The sequence below is a fragment of the Nannobrachium achirus genome, assembly GCF_963921795.1.
Source record: "Nannobrachium achirus genome assembly, chromosome: 2".
In the NCBI taxonomy this organism is placed as follows: domain Eukaryota; kingdom Metazoa; phylum Chordata; class Actinopteri; order Myctophiformes; family Myctophidae; genus Nannobrachium; species Nannobrachium achirus.
The window spans coordinates 26,704,578-26,724,029 of record NC_137811.1 but is presented as its reverse complement, the minus strand read 5'-3'; the positions used below and the strand labels follow the sequence as shown (position 1 = coordinate 26,724,029).

At 43.1% G+C, this 19,452-nt stretch overlaps 1 protein-coding gene across 1 annotated transcript in view; it reads left to right on the top strand.

The window, feature by feature from the left end:
• ascc3 (activating signal cointegrator 1 complex subunit 3) overlaps positions 1-19,452 on the top strand; it is a 296,191-nt gene that overhangs the window by 240,211 nt on the left and 36,528 nt on the right. Inside the window, exons 33-37 of the mRNA XM_080751624.1 lie at positions 627-747; positions 1,923-2,055; positions 3,088-3,213; positions 16,664-16,775; positions 17,664-17,798. Of these exons, the coding sequence (XP_080607750.1) occupies positions 627-747; positions 1,923-2,055; positions 3,088-3,213; positions 16,664-16,775; positions 17,664-17,798 (627 nt within the window). The remainder of the gene's footprint in view (positions 1-626; positions 748-1,922; positions 2,056-3,087; positions 3,214-16,663; positions 16,776-17,663; positions 17,799-19,452) is intronic.

The following is a 19,452-nucleotide window of genomic DNA, read 5'->3' as shown; positions in this document are numbered from 1 at the left end:
AGGGGTGCCGTGAGGTAATTTGATAATATTTGGAATGTATTTGGACACTTGAAAAAACATTTTAAACTTGAAGTACAAAGTTATTTTCAGTCAGTTCTAACAAAAATGGCTGATATATCAACGTTTTCCTATTTAACATAATCACTAAAATATCGTCACTGTTGTGCAGAAACCTCGTATCTCCAAGTTTCAAATGTGTACGTATTTTGGTAAAGCATGCAAAGCCCTGCTTCATCATACAAGACTGTCACACAAAACGAGTGAAAACAGCCGATCTACAAGCACACAATGCCTCGCGATGCGAGGCGTTGTGTGCTTGTAGATCTGCTGTTTTCACTAGTTTAGTACATTTTATAGATGATAAATACAAAAGACAAATACTGAGACAAAAAGGTTTGGGAACCCCTGTGCTAAATGTCCTAAGTGTCAACTTGTACCTCTGACTGTACTGCATCGCTAGTAGCTTCACTTGTAAACTGTATATCGGCTCCATAGTTCATCATCACATCCTCTCTCCCGGGTGGAAACCTCATACGTCCAAAACTGTTACTTTCAGGATTCAAATTCGAAAACTATCAAACTATATGATGGTAGCTAAGATGTTGGGCTCTCGTCTCTCTCCTCAGGTATTGATCGCCACCAGCACACTAGCGTGGGGGGTCAATTTCCCTGCTCACCTGGTCATTGTCAAGGGAACGGAATACTACGATGGAAAAACCAGGCGCTACGTCGACTACCCCATCACAGGTAAAAAATTAAAAAAAAACACAAAAACCTCCTGTCAGGCTAGTTACAAAGTTATCGGTCGCAACAACCCATTTCAGCTCTCAATGTAGTTATTTTTTGGTTATTATTTTAAGATTGGAGCATTTAAAGTGGTCAAACTAGCAATATGTTCAGAGGCATTCATAAAATCTTTGTAGACCTTTAAAGCCTCAATCTGCTATTTCGTCAGCTGGTTGGCAATATGTAGAACAGCTGGATCCATATGACTAAAACATCATTTTATTGCGTTAATTGTCTAAGAATTCGCTTTCACACCGTTTTCACAAATCCTACATTTGGACTTGGCCATACAATTTTTGCTTTAATCCATCCATGACCTGTCAGTCCTATCAAAAAACGACATGCTTTATTAACCCATTCAGAACGGGTAGGCCTACACATTTTGTGTATCATTATTTTATGCTTTAACTATTGAAAAATAGCAGATATACAAGCTCACAGCGCGTCACCGGGTGCCGCGCTGCGAGCTTGTAGATCTGCTATTTTTGAAAAATCGTGAAAATTTGAATTTTGACCCGATTCTATAAGTGTCTTTTGAATCCTTCTAAGGTTTTTTTGAAAAACCTATGTTTCTATGTCAGCGATCTGGCCAGCCATTGTCAAAGAAAAGGTCCTTTTCACTTAAATGGAGCTCAGTTAGTCTGTCCTTGAGAGACTACTATGTCAGTGGTTCTCAAACCTTTTCATGTGAAGGACCCCCAAAATGATATGTATGTGGCCACGGACCCCCATCTCAAAATATTTAGTTCCAGGGACCACCCAGAAGCAGAATTTTAGTTACAAACGTTTGCTTTGAAAATACATAATTCAAAGATTTGCTCACATTTTCACGACTTTTTCAAAAATAGCAGATCTACAAGCTCGCAGAGCGGCACTCAGTGCCGCGCTGTGAGCTTGTATATCTGCTATTTTTCACAGGTTAAAGCATTCAATAATTCTAGGCCTAAATGGGTTAAGTGATGTGACACATTAAATGATCTGTTGTGTCTTCATAAAGTGCAGCTCTTACAGCCAAGCTGTCTGTACCTGTACGCAGTGCTATAAATGTTCCCTCATGCTAGCAGTGTGTGTGCTGCTCTGAAGAGGCTAAGCGGCCAGTTAATCTCTCCCCGTCTCTCCACCGGCCTGTGTTCCAGATGTTCTGCAGATGATGGGCCGTGCGGGCCGGCCCCAGTTCGACGACCAGGGCAAGGCGGTCATCCTGGTCCACGACATCAAAAAGGACTTCTACAAGAAGTTCCTCTACGAGCCTTTCCCTGTGGAGTCCAGGTGATTTTTGACAGCGTCTGAAATATTTACTTTCAGTCTTGCTGAAAGTTGACTTAACTCTTACTGTGCCAATCCCGAACTAGTTCGGCTTTATTTGGACCTTATCAGGGTGCCGATCCCGAACTAGTTCGGCTTAAAAAAAAAAAAAAAAGATGGCCGCCGGCCGTCATCTGTTTACACGGCCCGCGAGAGCGTCGCGCCGCCGATATTTACCATCCACTCCAATGCAATCCAGGATCTTTAGAGCTCATTTTCTCTGTTCCATGCATATCCATGAGGTGTGCAAGGTTTAATCATGGCTAAATCACCGAAAATAGGGCTTCTAAAATGCTTGGTAGCCAATAGCTAACTTCAAGCTAACTTCATCCTGTCCCTGTTCATGACACAAAGGAAAGTGTTCAGGCGCGTCATGGCTGCGCACGGCTTGTGCATATACAACGCTTGTCTATGGTGGATTCTATGGCCATTGGGCGCCCTCTAGTGGTGAAAAGGTGGCACTGAATGTGTTAATATCATAACATTTTAGTCAATTAAATCTACAGTTGATTTAGGCGACTAAGATTTATTTTGGGGCTGTGATCGTGGCGTATAGTGCCTGCTTTATAGTCAGCTGTGTTAGCGCGAACCAAGCATAAAATGACTTGTCTTTTTAGTTCTACTGGATCTCTTCTCCACTAGTCCCTCCCTATACATTTTAGTCTAGTTTTTATCTGTTGATGTTCTATGTATTTTTGTCATAGTTTTAGTCAACAAAATATATACTGCTTGGCACATTGGTTGATTGAATGTCTGGGAACAACTCCCCATAGATTCTTGACACAAAAAATATGTTTTTAACATTTTCTCATGAGGCTAGGGTTTCAGTTTTTTTCAGAGGTTTTTGTATATAACAAGCGCGTAAGTAACAAGTGTATAATAATCGAGGTGCACTCAGTGTGCAGTCAATAGTGGCAGTGTTTGTTTACAGTATTGATTAGCTAGATCCAGTGTTGTGTGTGTATTTAATGGGGGGGCGGTGGTGTGTGTCTCCAGTCTCCTGAGCGTGCTGTCAGACCATCTGAACGCTGAGATCGCGGCGGGGACCATCACCTCCAAGCAGGACGCCATGGACTACATCACCTGGACATACTTCTTCAGACGACTAGTCATGAACCCCAGGTCAGGAGCTGTTGTTAGACCAGCTGTTATCAACAACCACAACAACAACCACATTTTAGATGAAGCCCAAACACACACACTCATACGCATGCACCCATGCACTGATACCCATATTATGGAGATCCATGTACTGTATATGGAGATATGCTGTGAGACCCCAAACATGCTTACTCAGTTATTCGTTATGTGAAAGTCCTATGACGTCTATGACATCTGACGACATACTGTATAAACAATCCCTTTTTTGCCCATATATGGAGATCCCTGTCTGTAGAACCAGCCGCACAGATACCGGCTGTCTTCCTCCATATATGGTCGTTCCCATATGAGGTCCTGTTAGATATGGGCTTAATATTGATGACATAAGGGATCTCCATATATGGGCATAAAAGGGATTCTGTTAGTGTGGTTCCCCTGATATCACCGTGATGTCAGAGCAGCAAACCCACCGTAAAAAGCGTACACGGACAGACGTCCGTCCAGACAGAGACATGATGTGCCATTTCTCATACTAAACTGCGACCTTCGGTCGCAACAAGTAGAAGTCCCGTATCAAAATATGCTTTAGTAAAAGTACAAAGGTATCGGTATCAAAATATACGTAAAGTTCTAAGGGTAAAAGTACTCGTTGCAGAGTGTCCCATTTCACATTTTCACAAGTCTTCAAATAGAAATGCAGATCTACAAGCTCACAATGCGTCTGTGAGCTTGTCGATCTACAAAGTAACTAATAACTAAAGTTTTCAAATAATTAGCGGAGTAGAAGTAAAAGTGAAATTGGAATTTCTCCAGTATAGTAAATAAAAAATACTTCCAAATTGTACTTGAAGTACAGTACTTGCGTTGAAACAACCCATACCACTACTACTACTACTACTACTACTACTCAGCCCTGTCTCACGGCCTGCTTGGAAGCGGCCAGCCGCTCTACAGTCAAACATCTGCTATGTGTAGACGGAGACCATTCCAGAACATTCCAGTGTGCTGGCATTTACACGGCTGTCAGGCCGCATTTACCATTCAGGCCCTGACTGGGGCCTATCGGCTCCTCCACACATACACAGTAACAGCACTTACACGTCCACCATAGTGCCTCCATTGTAGACCTACATGGGTGCCACTTAACGTAGGCTCAAATATTTGTGACTTTTCTACTCTCAGCTGTCTTGTTTTTCCCCCGCCTTATGAAATCCTTGACCAGGAGTTGGGTTTTTGGCGTCCATAATCTATAATCTCTATGGAATATGTGTTAGCATTAGGGCAGGGGACCCCCGCAGGATTGTGTTCCTCTCTCCCCTGTATTGTTGTCTTTGAACACAAGTGATCCAAGAAGAATGCTACAGTTAAATATGCTGATGACATGGTCTTAGTTTGGTACTATTTTTGGGGACTTTTCTGCCTTTATTCAGACGATACAGTAGAGTGTGACAAGAAATAGGGAGAGAAAGAGTGACAGCAAAGACCATCAGGCTCAGCAAACGAATCCGCGATTTGCTGCTGCATTACGTCGTTGTCAGGTGAAAACCTTGTAATTCCAAAACCGTTCGTTTTGCATTTTTCATTTTAAAAATGATTTAAACTAGTGAAAACAGCCGATCTACAAGCACACTGTGTGCTTCTAGATCTGCTGTTTTCACTACTTTTGTGCGACGGCCTTGTACGATGAAGCAGGGCTTTACTTTGCGAAAGAACGTGCAAATGTGAAACTTGGAGATACAAGGTTTCCACCTGACAACGACGATTAGTGCCTATAATAATGTGGTACTATGTGCCTTATCCGTTGGGCCATCAGTGCCCCAAGTCTGTTTTCTTCAACATATCATGTTGGTGCTAAACTCGATGCACTTAACATAAAAATGCAAAAATAGTAGCAGAATATACACAGTGACCACCCTAACCTCCCGCCTACACAACAAGCATTTAAAAGCCCACTCAACCACATTCACAGTCAGAGCAGTGCTCTAGAAGTATACACCAAACAACTGATTGTACCAATCAGAACTTTTTAATGAAGCCGTTTGTACTTAATGGTGCAATTATCTCCATTTCACATTCTACATGATGCCCTGCAGATTTCTGCTGCCGCCTACTCGTATAGGTTCTTAATCTGTTTATGTGTATCTTATCTTCCCTTATTATGTGTTTCCTTTTTAATGCTCTGGTGTATCGTTGAGGATTTAAAAGGTAGGCCGGGTGGGGATGAAACCTCTGATTAGCCCACTGCCCACTAAGCCACAGCCGCGTATTAGGTGCTGCCAGGTGAGCCACTCAGTCAGACCACCTTCCACCTTCATGCAACAAAGTCATATGTATATAGTGTGGCAGTGGTTCAGGACGTAGAGCGGCAGCACGGCAACCGGAAGGTTCCCAGTTCGAACCCGGGCTCCCCCAGAGTTGGGTGTCGAAGTGTCATTGAGCAAGGGCGGCGGCTCCAGAGAATTGTGACTGGGGGGGCTATGGGGGAGCTGGCTTTTTCATTTTGGCAAATTCATTTTGGTAACAAACAATAATGAATAATACTGATACGACAAACAAGATTCTCTGGCTTAAGGTATTGATAACTGAACAGACCAGATCATTGATAGTTTTCAGCTCCAAATCTGAGTACTGTAGGTGATCGAATAGGGTTTTTGTGAGGCTGAAGATGCTTTCCAGCATAAAAAGTACAGTTTTATAGTATGATTTACATAGAAGTCAGTCAATTGTCTTTCACATATTCATACATTTTTAATTTATTTGTTCCTTAAATATTTTTCATCACAATTGGGTGTCTAGGGTGGGGGGGCTTAGGGGGTGCTAATCCCTCACCAGGGGGGGCTAAAGCCCCCTCTAGCCCCCCCTGGAGCCACCACAAGGCACTGAACCCCTAACTAGGGATGGGGGACGATATGTGATATTATCGTTTATCGTGATAAAAAACACTCACGATAATCGTATCGTGGAGATTTAATTTATCATGACATCGTCCTCCGTCATGCACTGGGATCAATTCACCTTTTATTTGCCGAGCTGCATATCCGGTACCACTTAAACCCTCTATAATTGGTCAAATGTATTTATAATATACATAATAGTCTTTTTTTTCACTCTCTATCAAATGTCTTGGCCAAAAAAATAGCCGATCTACAAGCTCACAACGTGTTGCGTTGCGACGCGTTGTGAGCTTGTAGATCTGCTATTTTTGGGCAAATGTTCCGCCCCAGGATAATGGATTTTTGATTATCGCGATAATATCGTAAATCACGATTTATTTTTCGTCACAATAATTGTGATATGAAATGTTCACATCATCCCATCCCTACCCTTAACTGCTAGTGATGAGCAGGTCGGTGCCTTGCGTGGTTTCCTCCGCCTTCGGTGTGAGAATGTGTGTATGTGAATGGGTGAATGTAATCACACTGTAAAGCGCTTTAGAGAAAAGCTCTATATAAAATGTAGTCCATTTATCATGTATGTTAGTGGTTCTCAATAGAACTAACACACAGTATTCCTTTTTCTCAGTATCACACTGCAAAATTTTTTTTCAAGGGTTTAACCCATTTAGGCCTAGGATTATTGACTGCTTTAACTATTGAAAAATAGCAGATATACAAGCTCACAGCGCGGCACCGAGTGCCGCGCTGCGAGCTTGTAGATCTGCTATTTTTGGAAAAATCATGAGTTTTCTTTGCAAGTCTTTGAATAATATCTATTTAAAAGCGAACATTTGTAACTCAAATATTTGCTTCAGGGTGGTCCCTGGAACAACATATTTGGGGGATGGGGGTCCGTGGCCAAATACCTGTAATTTTTAGGGGTCCTTGACATGAAAAAGTTTGAGAACAACATGATTTAGAAGAAGGATTTAGAAGTCGGGTCAAAGATCGGGTCAAAGATATTCAAAGACTTGCACTCATTTTCACGATTTTTCAAAAATAGCAGATCTACAAGCTCGCAGCGCGGCACTCGGTGCCGCGCTGTGAGCTTGTATATCTGCTATTTTTCAATAGTTAAAGCATAAAATAATGGTTAAAGTGGTTCAAATCTAACGCGACTCGGGCGCGTTCCAGGTATTTGAGAGTTAAGGGGGGGGGGGGGGGGGGGGGGCGTCACATTTTTCTTTACATATTATCATTCAAATCTTAGTGTTTTGCATATTATGTGGGGGCCCAATACCCTCACTCACGGCCCACCAGTGGCCAACCGACAGGTTGAGAATCACATCACTGTTACTGTATGTACGTATACATAATCTACCATCTCTGCTTCCAGTTGCCAACAGGAAGCGGTTTCATAGATATTATGACCATTGTTATCCAGCCTATGCAATCTTCAGGAGATGGTCACCTTAGTTGTCACCCCTAGCGTCCTTCACCCCCCATCCCCACTCCCACTTTGAATTACCGTCTGTATCAAATCCTGCGTGTGTGTACATGCGCACACATTCACTGTTGCTCTCTCCCCCACACCCACCCACACATATTACACCCACAGATCACACCTCTTTCTCTAGCGAGTAGCGCACATACACCGCGTTCCATCTATCTGTCTCTCACTCTCACACCCACCCACCCACCCACCCACACACAAACACACGCGGGTCCCACGGGTCTCCTAAACGTCCGCAGGCTCCGTCTCAGTGCCATCAGGAGCCCTTTAATGGTGATGATGCTAATGGCCGTGACTTAATCAGACAGCTCCGACCCGGCAGCCGTAGCAGCGGCAGCAGCAACAGCAGCAAAGAAAAACACCACTCGGCAGCACAGTAAAAGAGCCGAGCGAGGAGGAAATGTGTTTCGGGTCATAAAACGCGTTCGTTCGCCGCCAAGAAAGGGAGAAAAAAAAAGCGCTCTCGCTTTCTGTCGACGTGTGGAGTGATGATGATAACGACGGGCCACACTTAACATTAAACGCACATTAAATATGGCCGTCGCCCGATTCAACTGCTGCTTCCAGGGTATTCTCCTCGAGCGCGGGGGGGGGGGGGGGGCTCTCCCCCCCCCCCTCCTCGGTCCCAGCTGCAGAATGAATGATTTTGTATGACGATCATGGAGAAAATTGTTTATGTTTTAATGTAAGACGAGGAGTCCAGCATGGGTTCACATGGCACTGTGCAGACAACTGGAAAATTAGCTTCGTTAAGCGTCCTATAGCACCTGTTTAACTGAGCCGTCTGTATTAATTCCTCGTGTCAGCTCCTCTCTCTCTGCTCTCTCGCTCTCTCTTTATCTCTGTCCCGTCTTTATTTTTCTTTAAGCTACCGCCACCTTTTTGTCTTGGATCTCCGTCATTGATTTACGTTTTCTTTCGACCACGATGTGAAAACCGTCTTCGTAAGCCGCACCAAATTCTCTATCCTGCTTAAAGGAGTAAGACGATGACATATTTTCTATCAATTGCACACCCCCACAAAGCCTTGAATTCATCATTCGATGAACAGCGGAGTCTCCGGTAGGAGACTTGCAGAGTCTCTGCAAGACACCAGTAAGACTCCCTAATCGGAAGATAAGCGACCGTCAGGTCGCAGCGTGATTTTAGGCCAAAATGTGTAGGAGCAGTGTCCAAAAATGTGTTTGAAAAAATCTGCCTGACGGTGGCGCTATATGGGACAGATCCATGTTGATGAGATGAGTGTAGACATATTGTGTACCGATTTGCGTGATTTTAGGGCAAAATCTGTAGGAACAGTGTCCAAAAATGTGTTTGAAAAAATCGGCCTGATGGTGGCGCTATATGGGACAGATCCATGTTGATGACATGAGTGTAGACATACTGTGTAGTGATTTGCGTGATTTTAGGGCAAAATCTGTAGGAGAGGAGATGAGTGTAGACATACTGTGTACCGATTTGCGTGATTTTAGGGCAAAAATTGTAGGAGCAGTGTCGAAAAATGTGTTTTGCAAGAATCGGCCTCATGGTGGCGCTAGAAGAGGGCCATGTGAGAATTGAGGGTTGAGGTTGTGGTTTGGCAGGCAAGGAGTGTGTGTGCAAAATTTGGCATGGATCGGGGCAACGGTTGTGGAGATATGAGCAGGGCAAAAGTGTGACGGATGGACGGACAGACAGACAGCCGGTGGAGGTTTTGATAATAAGTGCGACCTGACGGTCGCAATTAGCATCGCTCTGCCAGTCATCAAATTATTGGCTCAAAACTAAAAATTCTCCACAAATTCAAGGCTTAAATATGTGTGTAGTGCAGTGCCATGATTTATTTCCCCACTAAAACATGATTATCACGTATTATGATTATACTAGGAGGAGGATTCTTTTCCAAAAGAGTGTACAGAAAGATTCAAAATTAGGTTTTTATGTGGCCACACCCACCAGTTCATTAAGTATGCCTGGTTGTTCATATGGGGGGTTGACCCAGCTGAAGTTAGCCACACCCACAGCATTGGGTGAATAGTAAAAGGGGTGGGGATGATTGTATGATGTCATTAAATCTGTATTTTTGGATAGGCACTTTTGACCCACAAGGTGTCAGCCTCCCGGAAGAAATACAAAATACAAAGGGAATACATAATTGCTCGTAACATCCACACCAGGGGGCCTAATGAAGTACTGTCAACCTCATAGACACATGAAAAGCAGAAAAAGAACAAAACTATGGCACCACCTCTTTAAAGGGATAAGAAACCCCGCCTCTAATTTGTTTTATGGGATTTCAGAACATGAAAAGATTTCTAAAATGTAGGCGTGGTTATCTGCCGTTGTGGGGGGAGGGGCGGAGTAATGCGTCTTGTCTCCTTCTATCAGAGAGAGACAGACAGACCGAAGCTGTCAGCACAGTGGGCACTTGTTGCTTTTCCATTTCGGAAACATTTTTTAAACCAGCCATTGGAGGTGTAAAAAGTATAAAGATTCGGCAACTCCATGTTCTGTAACCAATTAAAATGTGCAGGTATTTTACAAAGAGGCTGGCTGAGCATTTATCCATGGACACACTTTCTCCAGCTTTGGACTGTTTACCACGGAACCGAAGAAGAAGGGACGCTAAGCTATCGCCGATAGCTATTTTCTGTGTAGTGTGTGTGTGTGTGTGTGTGTGTGTGTCGTGACAGTGCGCGCGCACACAACGTCCACACACACGAAAACTAGCAGATCTACAAGCTCACAACGCGTCGCGGGGCGTCGACGCGTTGTGAGCTTGTATATCTGCTATGTAGCCTAGCTAACAGCCGTTGCAGCAGCAGCTTCTCATGTAAACACGTTGGTTTCGGCTCTACGGCTATTAGCTAGGCTACATACATAGCCGATATACAAGCTCAGTGTAGATCTGCTATTTTCCGTGTGTGGACGTTGTGTGTGTGCGTGCACTGTCACGACACGCACGCAAACACACACGCACACACACAGGCTACACTACACGGAAAATAACACAGGCACCACACAGTGTAACTGTCTGTTGACAGAGAGCCTGCTCTTCTCTGGCTAAAACAAGCATACAGTGAAACCACGCCCCCCCTTGATACGACTCTGTAAAACAAACGTTAATATTAATTAGATATGCCTACGTCACGTTACACCACAGAACATTGATAGCTAATATTTAATGAGTGGCGCGAAATATTTCTTTTTGACCTAGAAACTGGAAGTACACAGAAATAGCTACAGAGACAGCAGAAAGCTCTGAATCCCCAAGCCTATGGGCAAATTGAACCATATCACTGCTCCCTATCACAAGTGACTCATTGATATAATATATATTTATAGAAAAAGTGATTTTGTGTTTCATGCTCCTTTAACTCTTTTACTGCCACAGAATTGAACAAAAAGCTCCATCCACTGCCAGCTAAATTGAGAATTGTCGCTCATCTTTGAAGGCCTACTGGAGAAATTTGGTTTCGACTATAAAGACAACAATTATATGGCAACGTAGAATAGAATGTCTACTTTGCAACAGAAAAAGATTTCGAGCTTTTATCTTGTTCTGTTCATTAGCTAGAAGCTGCAGAATGTGGCCTAAAAACAGCTCTTTGAGAACATAAAGCTGAGAAAAATGCATTTTTGTGAAGAATACATTTTCAGGCAGAAATCTCTCTTTAGCCTTTTATTGTTGGCTTCAGTAACATCACACTTATGATCAGTGGTTGTTTACAAACAAATTCAAAAAAATAAAAACAAGAAAAAGTGTCTTTTTACACACTTTTAGTGTGTAAGAGAAGTAAGAGCAGTAGTAAGAGCAGTGCAGAACATTGACACAGTGACATGAGCTTCAGCCTGAATCCTGCTTCAGCTTTCAGGGTTCTCTTTATCTCACTGTGACACTACATGTCTACAGAGTGTATATGTGTGTGTGCGTGCGTGCGTGCGTGCGTGCGTGCGTGCGTGTGTGTCATTCAGCCTGCACAGGGCCTGGGGCTCCATTCTGTTTCACTCCAGCCAGGCTCCTCCGGAAGGGCTCCACCGGGTCTGCTGAACTCGTACACGAGCCCATGGTCGATCTGTAAATTATACAAATACATAATTACTATAAAATACATGAAAAATAGTACACCTTCAAGCTCACAACGCGTCACAGCAGAATGCGTGACGCCCTCTCTCTCACACACACACACACACACACACACACACACACACACACACACATCCTTGTGTGACTCGTACACGAGCCCATGGTCGATCTGTAAATTATACAAATACATAATTACTATAAAATACATGAAAAATAGTACACCTTCAAGCTCACAACGCGTCACAGCAGAATGCGTGGAGGTTGGGGGCCTACTATTTTCATCAAAAGGCCGTTTTAGAAATGTCAACCCCTGCCTCTCTAACATTCTATGCACTTCCTGCTTACCACACACACATATATATATATATATATATATATATATATAGTAATTATGTAAAAACAGCATTCATGGTCTGGAGAGGGCACTTTTTACAGATGGATAAAAGGGCAGGGGCTCAAGCCCCCTTTGATGTCTATGTGAGCATGTGCATGGTGCTAAGTCTGATTTACAGAAAAAAGTTTGTTTTTTCTTTACCTATCCTTGTCCTTGGACGACCACGATGTGGAAATGAAGAAGTAGGCTCATCATCATCGTCGACTCATCATCTAAAATCATAGCCAGGAAAATATCAAATAGTTTATATCTAAACAAATCAATTTACAATTTTGACATTTAGCAAATGACTTACAATAAGTTCATATATAACATAAAATGCAGTTATAGTAAATAGTTACCATGCATTTACTGTCACAGTGAAATTCCCTTTATACCCTGTATACCTATATAAAATGTCACAATGCAACATAGCTCTGTTTACACAAAGCTGTACTCCCTCCAACTATGTTCCCCATTTTCAACAGTTTTTATTTGTAACACTTGCTTTGGCAATGTAAACGTATGTTTTCTCATGCCAATAAAGCTCCTTTGAATTGAACTGAAAAGCTACATCATCAGCTACTGATGATGATGATGATGATGACGATAAAAAGAAACCTCTCCCTCTCTCTCACACACACACGCATCGTACGCACGCACACACAAACTAAGCCAATAAATCCTAAATTCCCATCAAATAATCTTAGTAGGCTGTGCAGTGCACGTACACTACACGCGGTACGTGCACGCGCGTGATAGGAACTCCACGTGTGTCCTGAGTAGCGACAAAAACAAACAAAGCACGTGGATCCTAACTGCTTGGATCAAGTTACTGATCCGGTCCGGATACGGAAACATTTCTTGCATGTATGTGTACGTGTAAATAGCCGGATGCAGTAGGCGGGCTCTAGACCGGATCCCAATGTCGGAGTGGCAACACGTCGCAATGGAAAACCGTTACCCACTGACCATCCCCCCATCCCAGGCTTCCAGTTCCACACGGATGCTCTGTTATCACACAGTATACAACTATATACAGTATACAACTATACAATACATACATGCACTGGATTGGAAGTCTTACTTTGGACAGTAGAATCGTGGCCTCTGTTCTCCGAGGGGTCTCTACGCGGAAGCCATTCTTCATTGGCCAAATCGCCCAGTTTGTCCGTCTTTTCGCGGCGGTACATGGGTCTCTGCTGCTGCGGCGATGTGAGCCCCCGGGCGGGGGGATCCATCCTACACGGGGGTCGAGCTCCGTCGGGATCGGTTTCCACAATATCACGAGGCTCTTGATCCATTTTTGGACCCCGGTTCTTCGCGACTGGCACCATCTTAGTCTGGGATCGCTTCCAATTTCGGGCTTTTGATCCGGTCGGGAGCGGATGACGTCCTACGTTCTTCAATCTTTTTATCTTCAATAACAATGGCTACAGTGATCTTTTTCTCTTCTTCTTCATCATCATTATCATCATCATCATCGTCATCATCACGACCACCACCACCATGGGCGCTGGTCCTGGGTCACCAACACGGGTAGGTTGTGTAATCCTAATTCTAACAAAGTTTATTTCTATCGGTCAGGGGGGGTTGGGTCGCACTTCGGCGGAATGATACCAGCAAGTTGAGGCTGAGTTGGCCTAATACATCTCAATATTCTAGTACTGCTAAATACTACTACCTACTACAATTACTATACTACTAATACTATAAAACAACTGATTTCCGACAAAATGATCGCTTTTACCAACGTTTCTCTCTCTCTTTCTCTACTAACAGCCCGATGCATAAAACAATATAGTCCCTCAATGCTGCTAGCAGCTAGCAGTGGCGTCAGTTCAGAACAAGCTAAGGTATGGCAACATGACTGGTGTCTGGTGAAGACACCAGTCATGTTGCCATACCTTAGCAACAGGCACGATGAAAAGTACATTTTTATTATTTCCCCCTGTCAAGGTATGGCAGCTGCATACCCCTGCCATACCCAATTGACGCCCCTGGCAGCTAGTCGCTCTGGGCAGGCGGAGCCAGGACAGTCTGTTTACTTTTTTTTTTATGAAAGGTTTCCGGCTGTCCTCAAAATGACACAGACGACCAATTATGCATTCAAAAGTTGCGCAAGGACGACTTTTATCATAATCCATAAAAAACATCAAACGAACGAACGGGCGTATTGGCACAGAGGTCCCTGGAGGATTGGGGCGAACAGGAACGTTCAAAGCAGTATAAGAGTTAAGGGGATATGTAATTGATAGGAAATAATTGATTGGGGTGAACTACTCCTTTAAATGAGACCTTCCTCAATTGTTGGGGTGTTTTTTGTGTGTGTCATTAGCAGCTAATGAAGAAGCAGGTTGTGTGTGTTTGTGCTGCAGTCTCTCATCATGTGGTAACTCTTAGCCAGTAGAGCTGTGTTCATGGAACCCATTCCAGCCACTGGTTGTTGGGGTGTTCCAGCCAGTAGGCTGACGGCCGGACCTGGGAATCATTTGTTGATAAGAGGGCTTTTCATTTTCCTTCCAGCTGTGGCTTCTTCTTCATCTTGTTCCTCCATGCCTGTAGTGTCTACAGTCCTGATGATAACATCTTGAGCCTGATTCATACTTACTGTAGTCGGTATCGCACGCCGAAAATAACCGTTGAAAACAAGACGGGAGGTTTGATGCTCACCTGGTTTCCTAGTTTTCTCTGAGGCACTGCATTATTCGCTCTTCACCCTATTTAAGTGACTATTTACCTTGTTGTTAGTTGTCGGGTTGTCATGCTTTCAGATCTACAAGCTTTCAACGTGCCGCGTAAAATCAGCTATTGCAACGCAATGTGCAATCAAGCATAAATCAGGCTTTCACTGAAACAGATTAATAATTAGGCGACCAACACTGCTATTACTATCCTCATTATAAATCATAATAGACGGATCGTTGGGGCACTTTAAGAATATTAGCATATTGAGCCGTGGGAAGTCGAAATAAAAACGTTGTGAACGTGTTTACTGCGTTTTCCCCTATACCGCTAAGATTTAGATCTATTGGAGATGAGTTGTCGTGCTCGGAGCAGCGCTGTGACCCGTGTTAATGTCAAGCAAATTAACGAGTCATGACTCAGAACCGTGTGGGGATATGACTCTGTCAATAAGCAGTAAAAGACAACATACATATATCATCAGACCGCCCGAGTTACCAGCCCACATATTTTAAATGTTGAGAGTTGAGCTCTTTTATGAGCTTATAAAGTCAGCGTGAGTTGATTCAGTCTTCTTTTTCTTTTAAGAACCCCCCCCCCCCAGTTTGAAATAGCATCTGAAACAGACCAGCCTAATAACAGTGCCATCTTTGTATGCTGTTTTGAAGGTTTGACGAATAGGATTGGTTTTGGTTTGCGAAACACATCCTTCAAAGTTGGCAGCTCCTCCTACCCTAGCTCAACTACACCAATAGCACACGCCTACGTCCCAACGGCTAGCACCCACATCCTACTACTGCCCAAAGTCTAGCACCCAGAAACATCCCGCACAAAGTAAAATTAGAATATATCTGCTGTGGGGCAGAAACAAACTATGTCCAAAATATTACATTTTCAGGAAATGGAAATAAATAAATGTAGAACAACACAACGCCATCTAATCAATGTTGGACAAACGACCCAACTCCACAAGTTGGAGCTAGGTGGTTTTGTCTGACAGTTTGAGGGTCCAATTGGGTTAGGAGGTTTTGTCAGAAGAAGTGCTTTTTAATACGTTTCATTGGTTCGATAAAACCCACACACAGACATAAAGCCTGTACAATAGCACTGATTTATGAAAAGTTTATTTATGGAAAAAAAAAAAAAAAAAACGGAGATGCCGATAGCAACGATGTACAGGCAGAGGGAAGGGTCTGCCACTCACTTCTAGTGGTTATTTTTGAGTTTATATACATTGATTTGGGGCTAACGTATGTTCTACCATGTGTTGTGGGATGTGCTGACGCACTAATGTGAATGGTACACCATATGCTCATGTAATGTGTTGGTAGTGTTTGCATTAGCTGTTAATTGTTTACTGTGACGTTTGTCACACCATCACGTGTCAAGGGCTTTCAATAAAGCACATTCCTCCCCATGAACATCATACGACAATACTGTCTTTAAAATTATCCTATTGATTATCAAATCAAAGTCCACAGGAATAATTCATTTTAATTCACATTTGAAATAAGTAAAAGAAATATGTGAATGTTAAAGGTTCACAGCCCTGGACTAATTAGAGTCATTGGATTAATTTGATGATGGGATGGGGAAGTTTGAAATACTTTCTCTTGAAAGAGGCAGTGTGCAGCTTTTATCGTTGTCTACTGTTTAGTGCCTATGCACGTGCTTTTAAACCTTATCTGGGTTTGCGGAAAGGTATCTTTCACTACGGATGGGGAGATAAAAATCCTCATTCTCAACCAAAAACTCTGGCGTTTAAAAACTGTAAAGAGGAGGAGAAAACGGCACAATCAGATGCCGGTGGGGCATTAAGGGCTGTGATTTGTTTTGAAGGGCAAAGGCCGAACTGAGGGGCTACGGGAGGCCATGGCCTTCAAGCCCTAGGCCTACCTGTAATTCTTTCCCCTGGCTGTATCTTAGTATTTTAAATGCCGTTGTTGTGTTTTGTGCAGTTACTACGAGCTGGAAGACGTCAGCCACGAGTCTATCAACAAGTTCCTGTCTAACCTGGTGGAGAGGAGCCTGAGGGACCTGGAGTGTTCCTACTGCATGGTCATACAGGAGGTACGGGCTGTGTTCATTTTGATTTAGTTTTAGTCATAGTCTTTTGAATAAAATGTCATTTAGTTTTTGTCATATATTATTAGTCATCTGGGCTAGGATTAATTAGCGTTTGTTCAGCTTTAAATTCAGTACCACTTAAAACCCTCTTTACTTGATAAAACTGACCTGTAAAGAGCGCATTTGGTAAGCTGTTACACAATTTGCCAAAAATAGCAGATCTTCAAGCTCACGATGCATTGCAACACGTTGTGAGCTTGAAGATTGTCTATTTTTGGCGAGCGTTCGCCCCGAATAGGGATGCCAGTTCAAGTTGTTGAACCAAAGTGGCATTTGAAGTTTTAAGCATATTTAGATTATTGTGATAATATCATGGATCGCAATACTTTTTGCCACAATCAACGTGAAATGTAATTTTCACATCGTCCCATCCCCTAACCTGTACGTGTACAATAGCCCATTGGTTCTCAAAGTGGGGTCCAGCGAAATGATAGTTAGGAATCAAATGGACCCTTATGGGTCTGTAACTGTAACTCAGAGAGTGTACAAATGTGTAATTTGTAAGTGTCCAATTGGTTCCATTTGTAGAATGAGTTAAAGAGTTAAATTAACATTGATTTTACAATATAAATTGGGTTCCCAGAGATAGAAATGCCATGGGGGTCTGTAGCCTAATGCATGTCAAAGTGGGGGGTCCCTGAAATTAAAATGGTTGAAAATCACTGCTAGAGCGGTATGAATCTTCTCTTATATGAGGGTCCCTGGCATATCTTTTCAATTGGGGGCCCGTGGGCTAATAAGTGTCAATTTGGAATGAAAAAGTTTGAGAACCAGTGCAATAGCCCACACACAAACCAACTCACTTTTCCCACCCACTTGTCATGGGTCCAGGATGAGCGCACCATCGAGCCACTGACGTACGGCCGCATCTCCTCCTACTACTACCTGAAGCACCAGACCATCCGCATGTTCAAGGAGAGGCTGAGGGCTGAGCTGCCCCTGACCGACATCCTCTCTGTCCTCACGGTGGGTTGCTTTTACACTGCAGGCCAGCGTTGGTTTTAGCCATAGTCTTTTGAATAGAATTCCATTTAGTTTTAGCCACATTTTAGTCATCTTAAAAATGTTTAGTGTTATTCTGGTTTCCGTTGACTAGTAAATATCATATGATTTTAGTTGACTAAATCTACAGTTAATTTAGACTAAAATGTATGATTTATACTTGGCTGCATGAACTTTTCGGTCACATAGACATAGACATAGTGTTTCCCTACAAATCTTTTTCATAATTATTTCAAAAGATTTTTAGAAATCCAAGATTTTCAGAAAAGGAACTGTAGAATTTCATGAATAAAAATAAAAACATACGATGAAAGTACAAAAATATATAAAAATGTCTATAGTTAAAACAGACTATCTACATGCTCACAACAGGTGAGGTGATGTGACATGTTATGAGCTTGTAGATCGGCAATTTTCATTATCAAAGTGTTTCTATTCCTAATGGATGCGTTGGTACGTTTGGGTCTCAGGCAAACATACACCAGCACCAAATTTCTCTTTTGAGGGTCTCGGCTGAATAGGTTTTGCGAATCACGGCTCTACAGCAAGCTTTTGTCTTTTGTCTCCAATATCACTGTATATAACAGCACTTATATTGATGTCTTCTCTCTCTCTCTCTCTCTCTCTCTCTCGCACACACACACACACACACACACACACACACACACACACACACACACACACACACACACACACGCACACACACACGCACACGTCCCCTCCTCTCAAATTAGCACCCCTTTATCCCTGCCTCATTAAGTCTGCCGGTTTGTCATCATTAAGCCGTCCCTTCTCTCCCCCCCCACCCCCGCCCCCGCCCCTTCTGAGGCCAGACCCAGTGGTCCCCTCGCTGGCCCCTGATTGGTGGCATCAGTACCAGACAGGGTGGTTTTCACACCTCTCTGCGCAGGTCACTGGCATCACATCTGTGTTAAGTAAAGCCTCCCAAGTGATGCTGGCAACCAGTGGTCAAAGGTTGCAGGGGGAAATGGTTGAAAACGGCGTGGAAAATATGGACAAATGAAGACGGGGCAGTCGGGGCTCCTCACACTCTCTCCCTATTTGCGACAGAAATCCAAGCATCTTTCACAACGTGCACGTTTGAATTGGGATCGTGCTGCTTACACACTGTGTTATTTTGAGGGTTATTTTGTTCTATGTTGCTGTTTTGAGCGGCAACTGCAGATAAAAAACATCATTTATGTTTGTTTGTATTTTTTAAGTATTCATTCATAATAAAATTATTCATAATTAACAATTACCGTTCACGTTTTTTGAATGCTCCGATTCAGCCATATTGCAGCAGGAGAAAGAAGGAACTAGACTAGTCCACCCGTGCGTCCAAGCACAGCTTGAGTCATTACGATACAAGTGTGAGTTAACTGGGACTTTAACACCGACACTCGGGATCACGCCGCGTAGGTAGTGCTGCACGTCGTCGCCCAGGGACGTGCTGGGCCCCTGATTTAGCCCGGGAAAAAGAGTTGGAGAGGCCCTCATTTTAATTTTTTTTTAGTTATATTTCGTCGTTGTCGGGTGGAAACCTTATATGTCCAAAACCGTTTGTTTTGTATTTATCATTTTAAAAATGATTTAAACTAGTGAAAACAGCCGATCT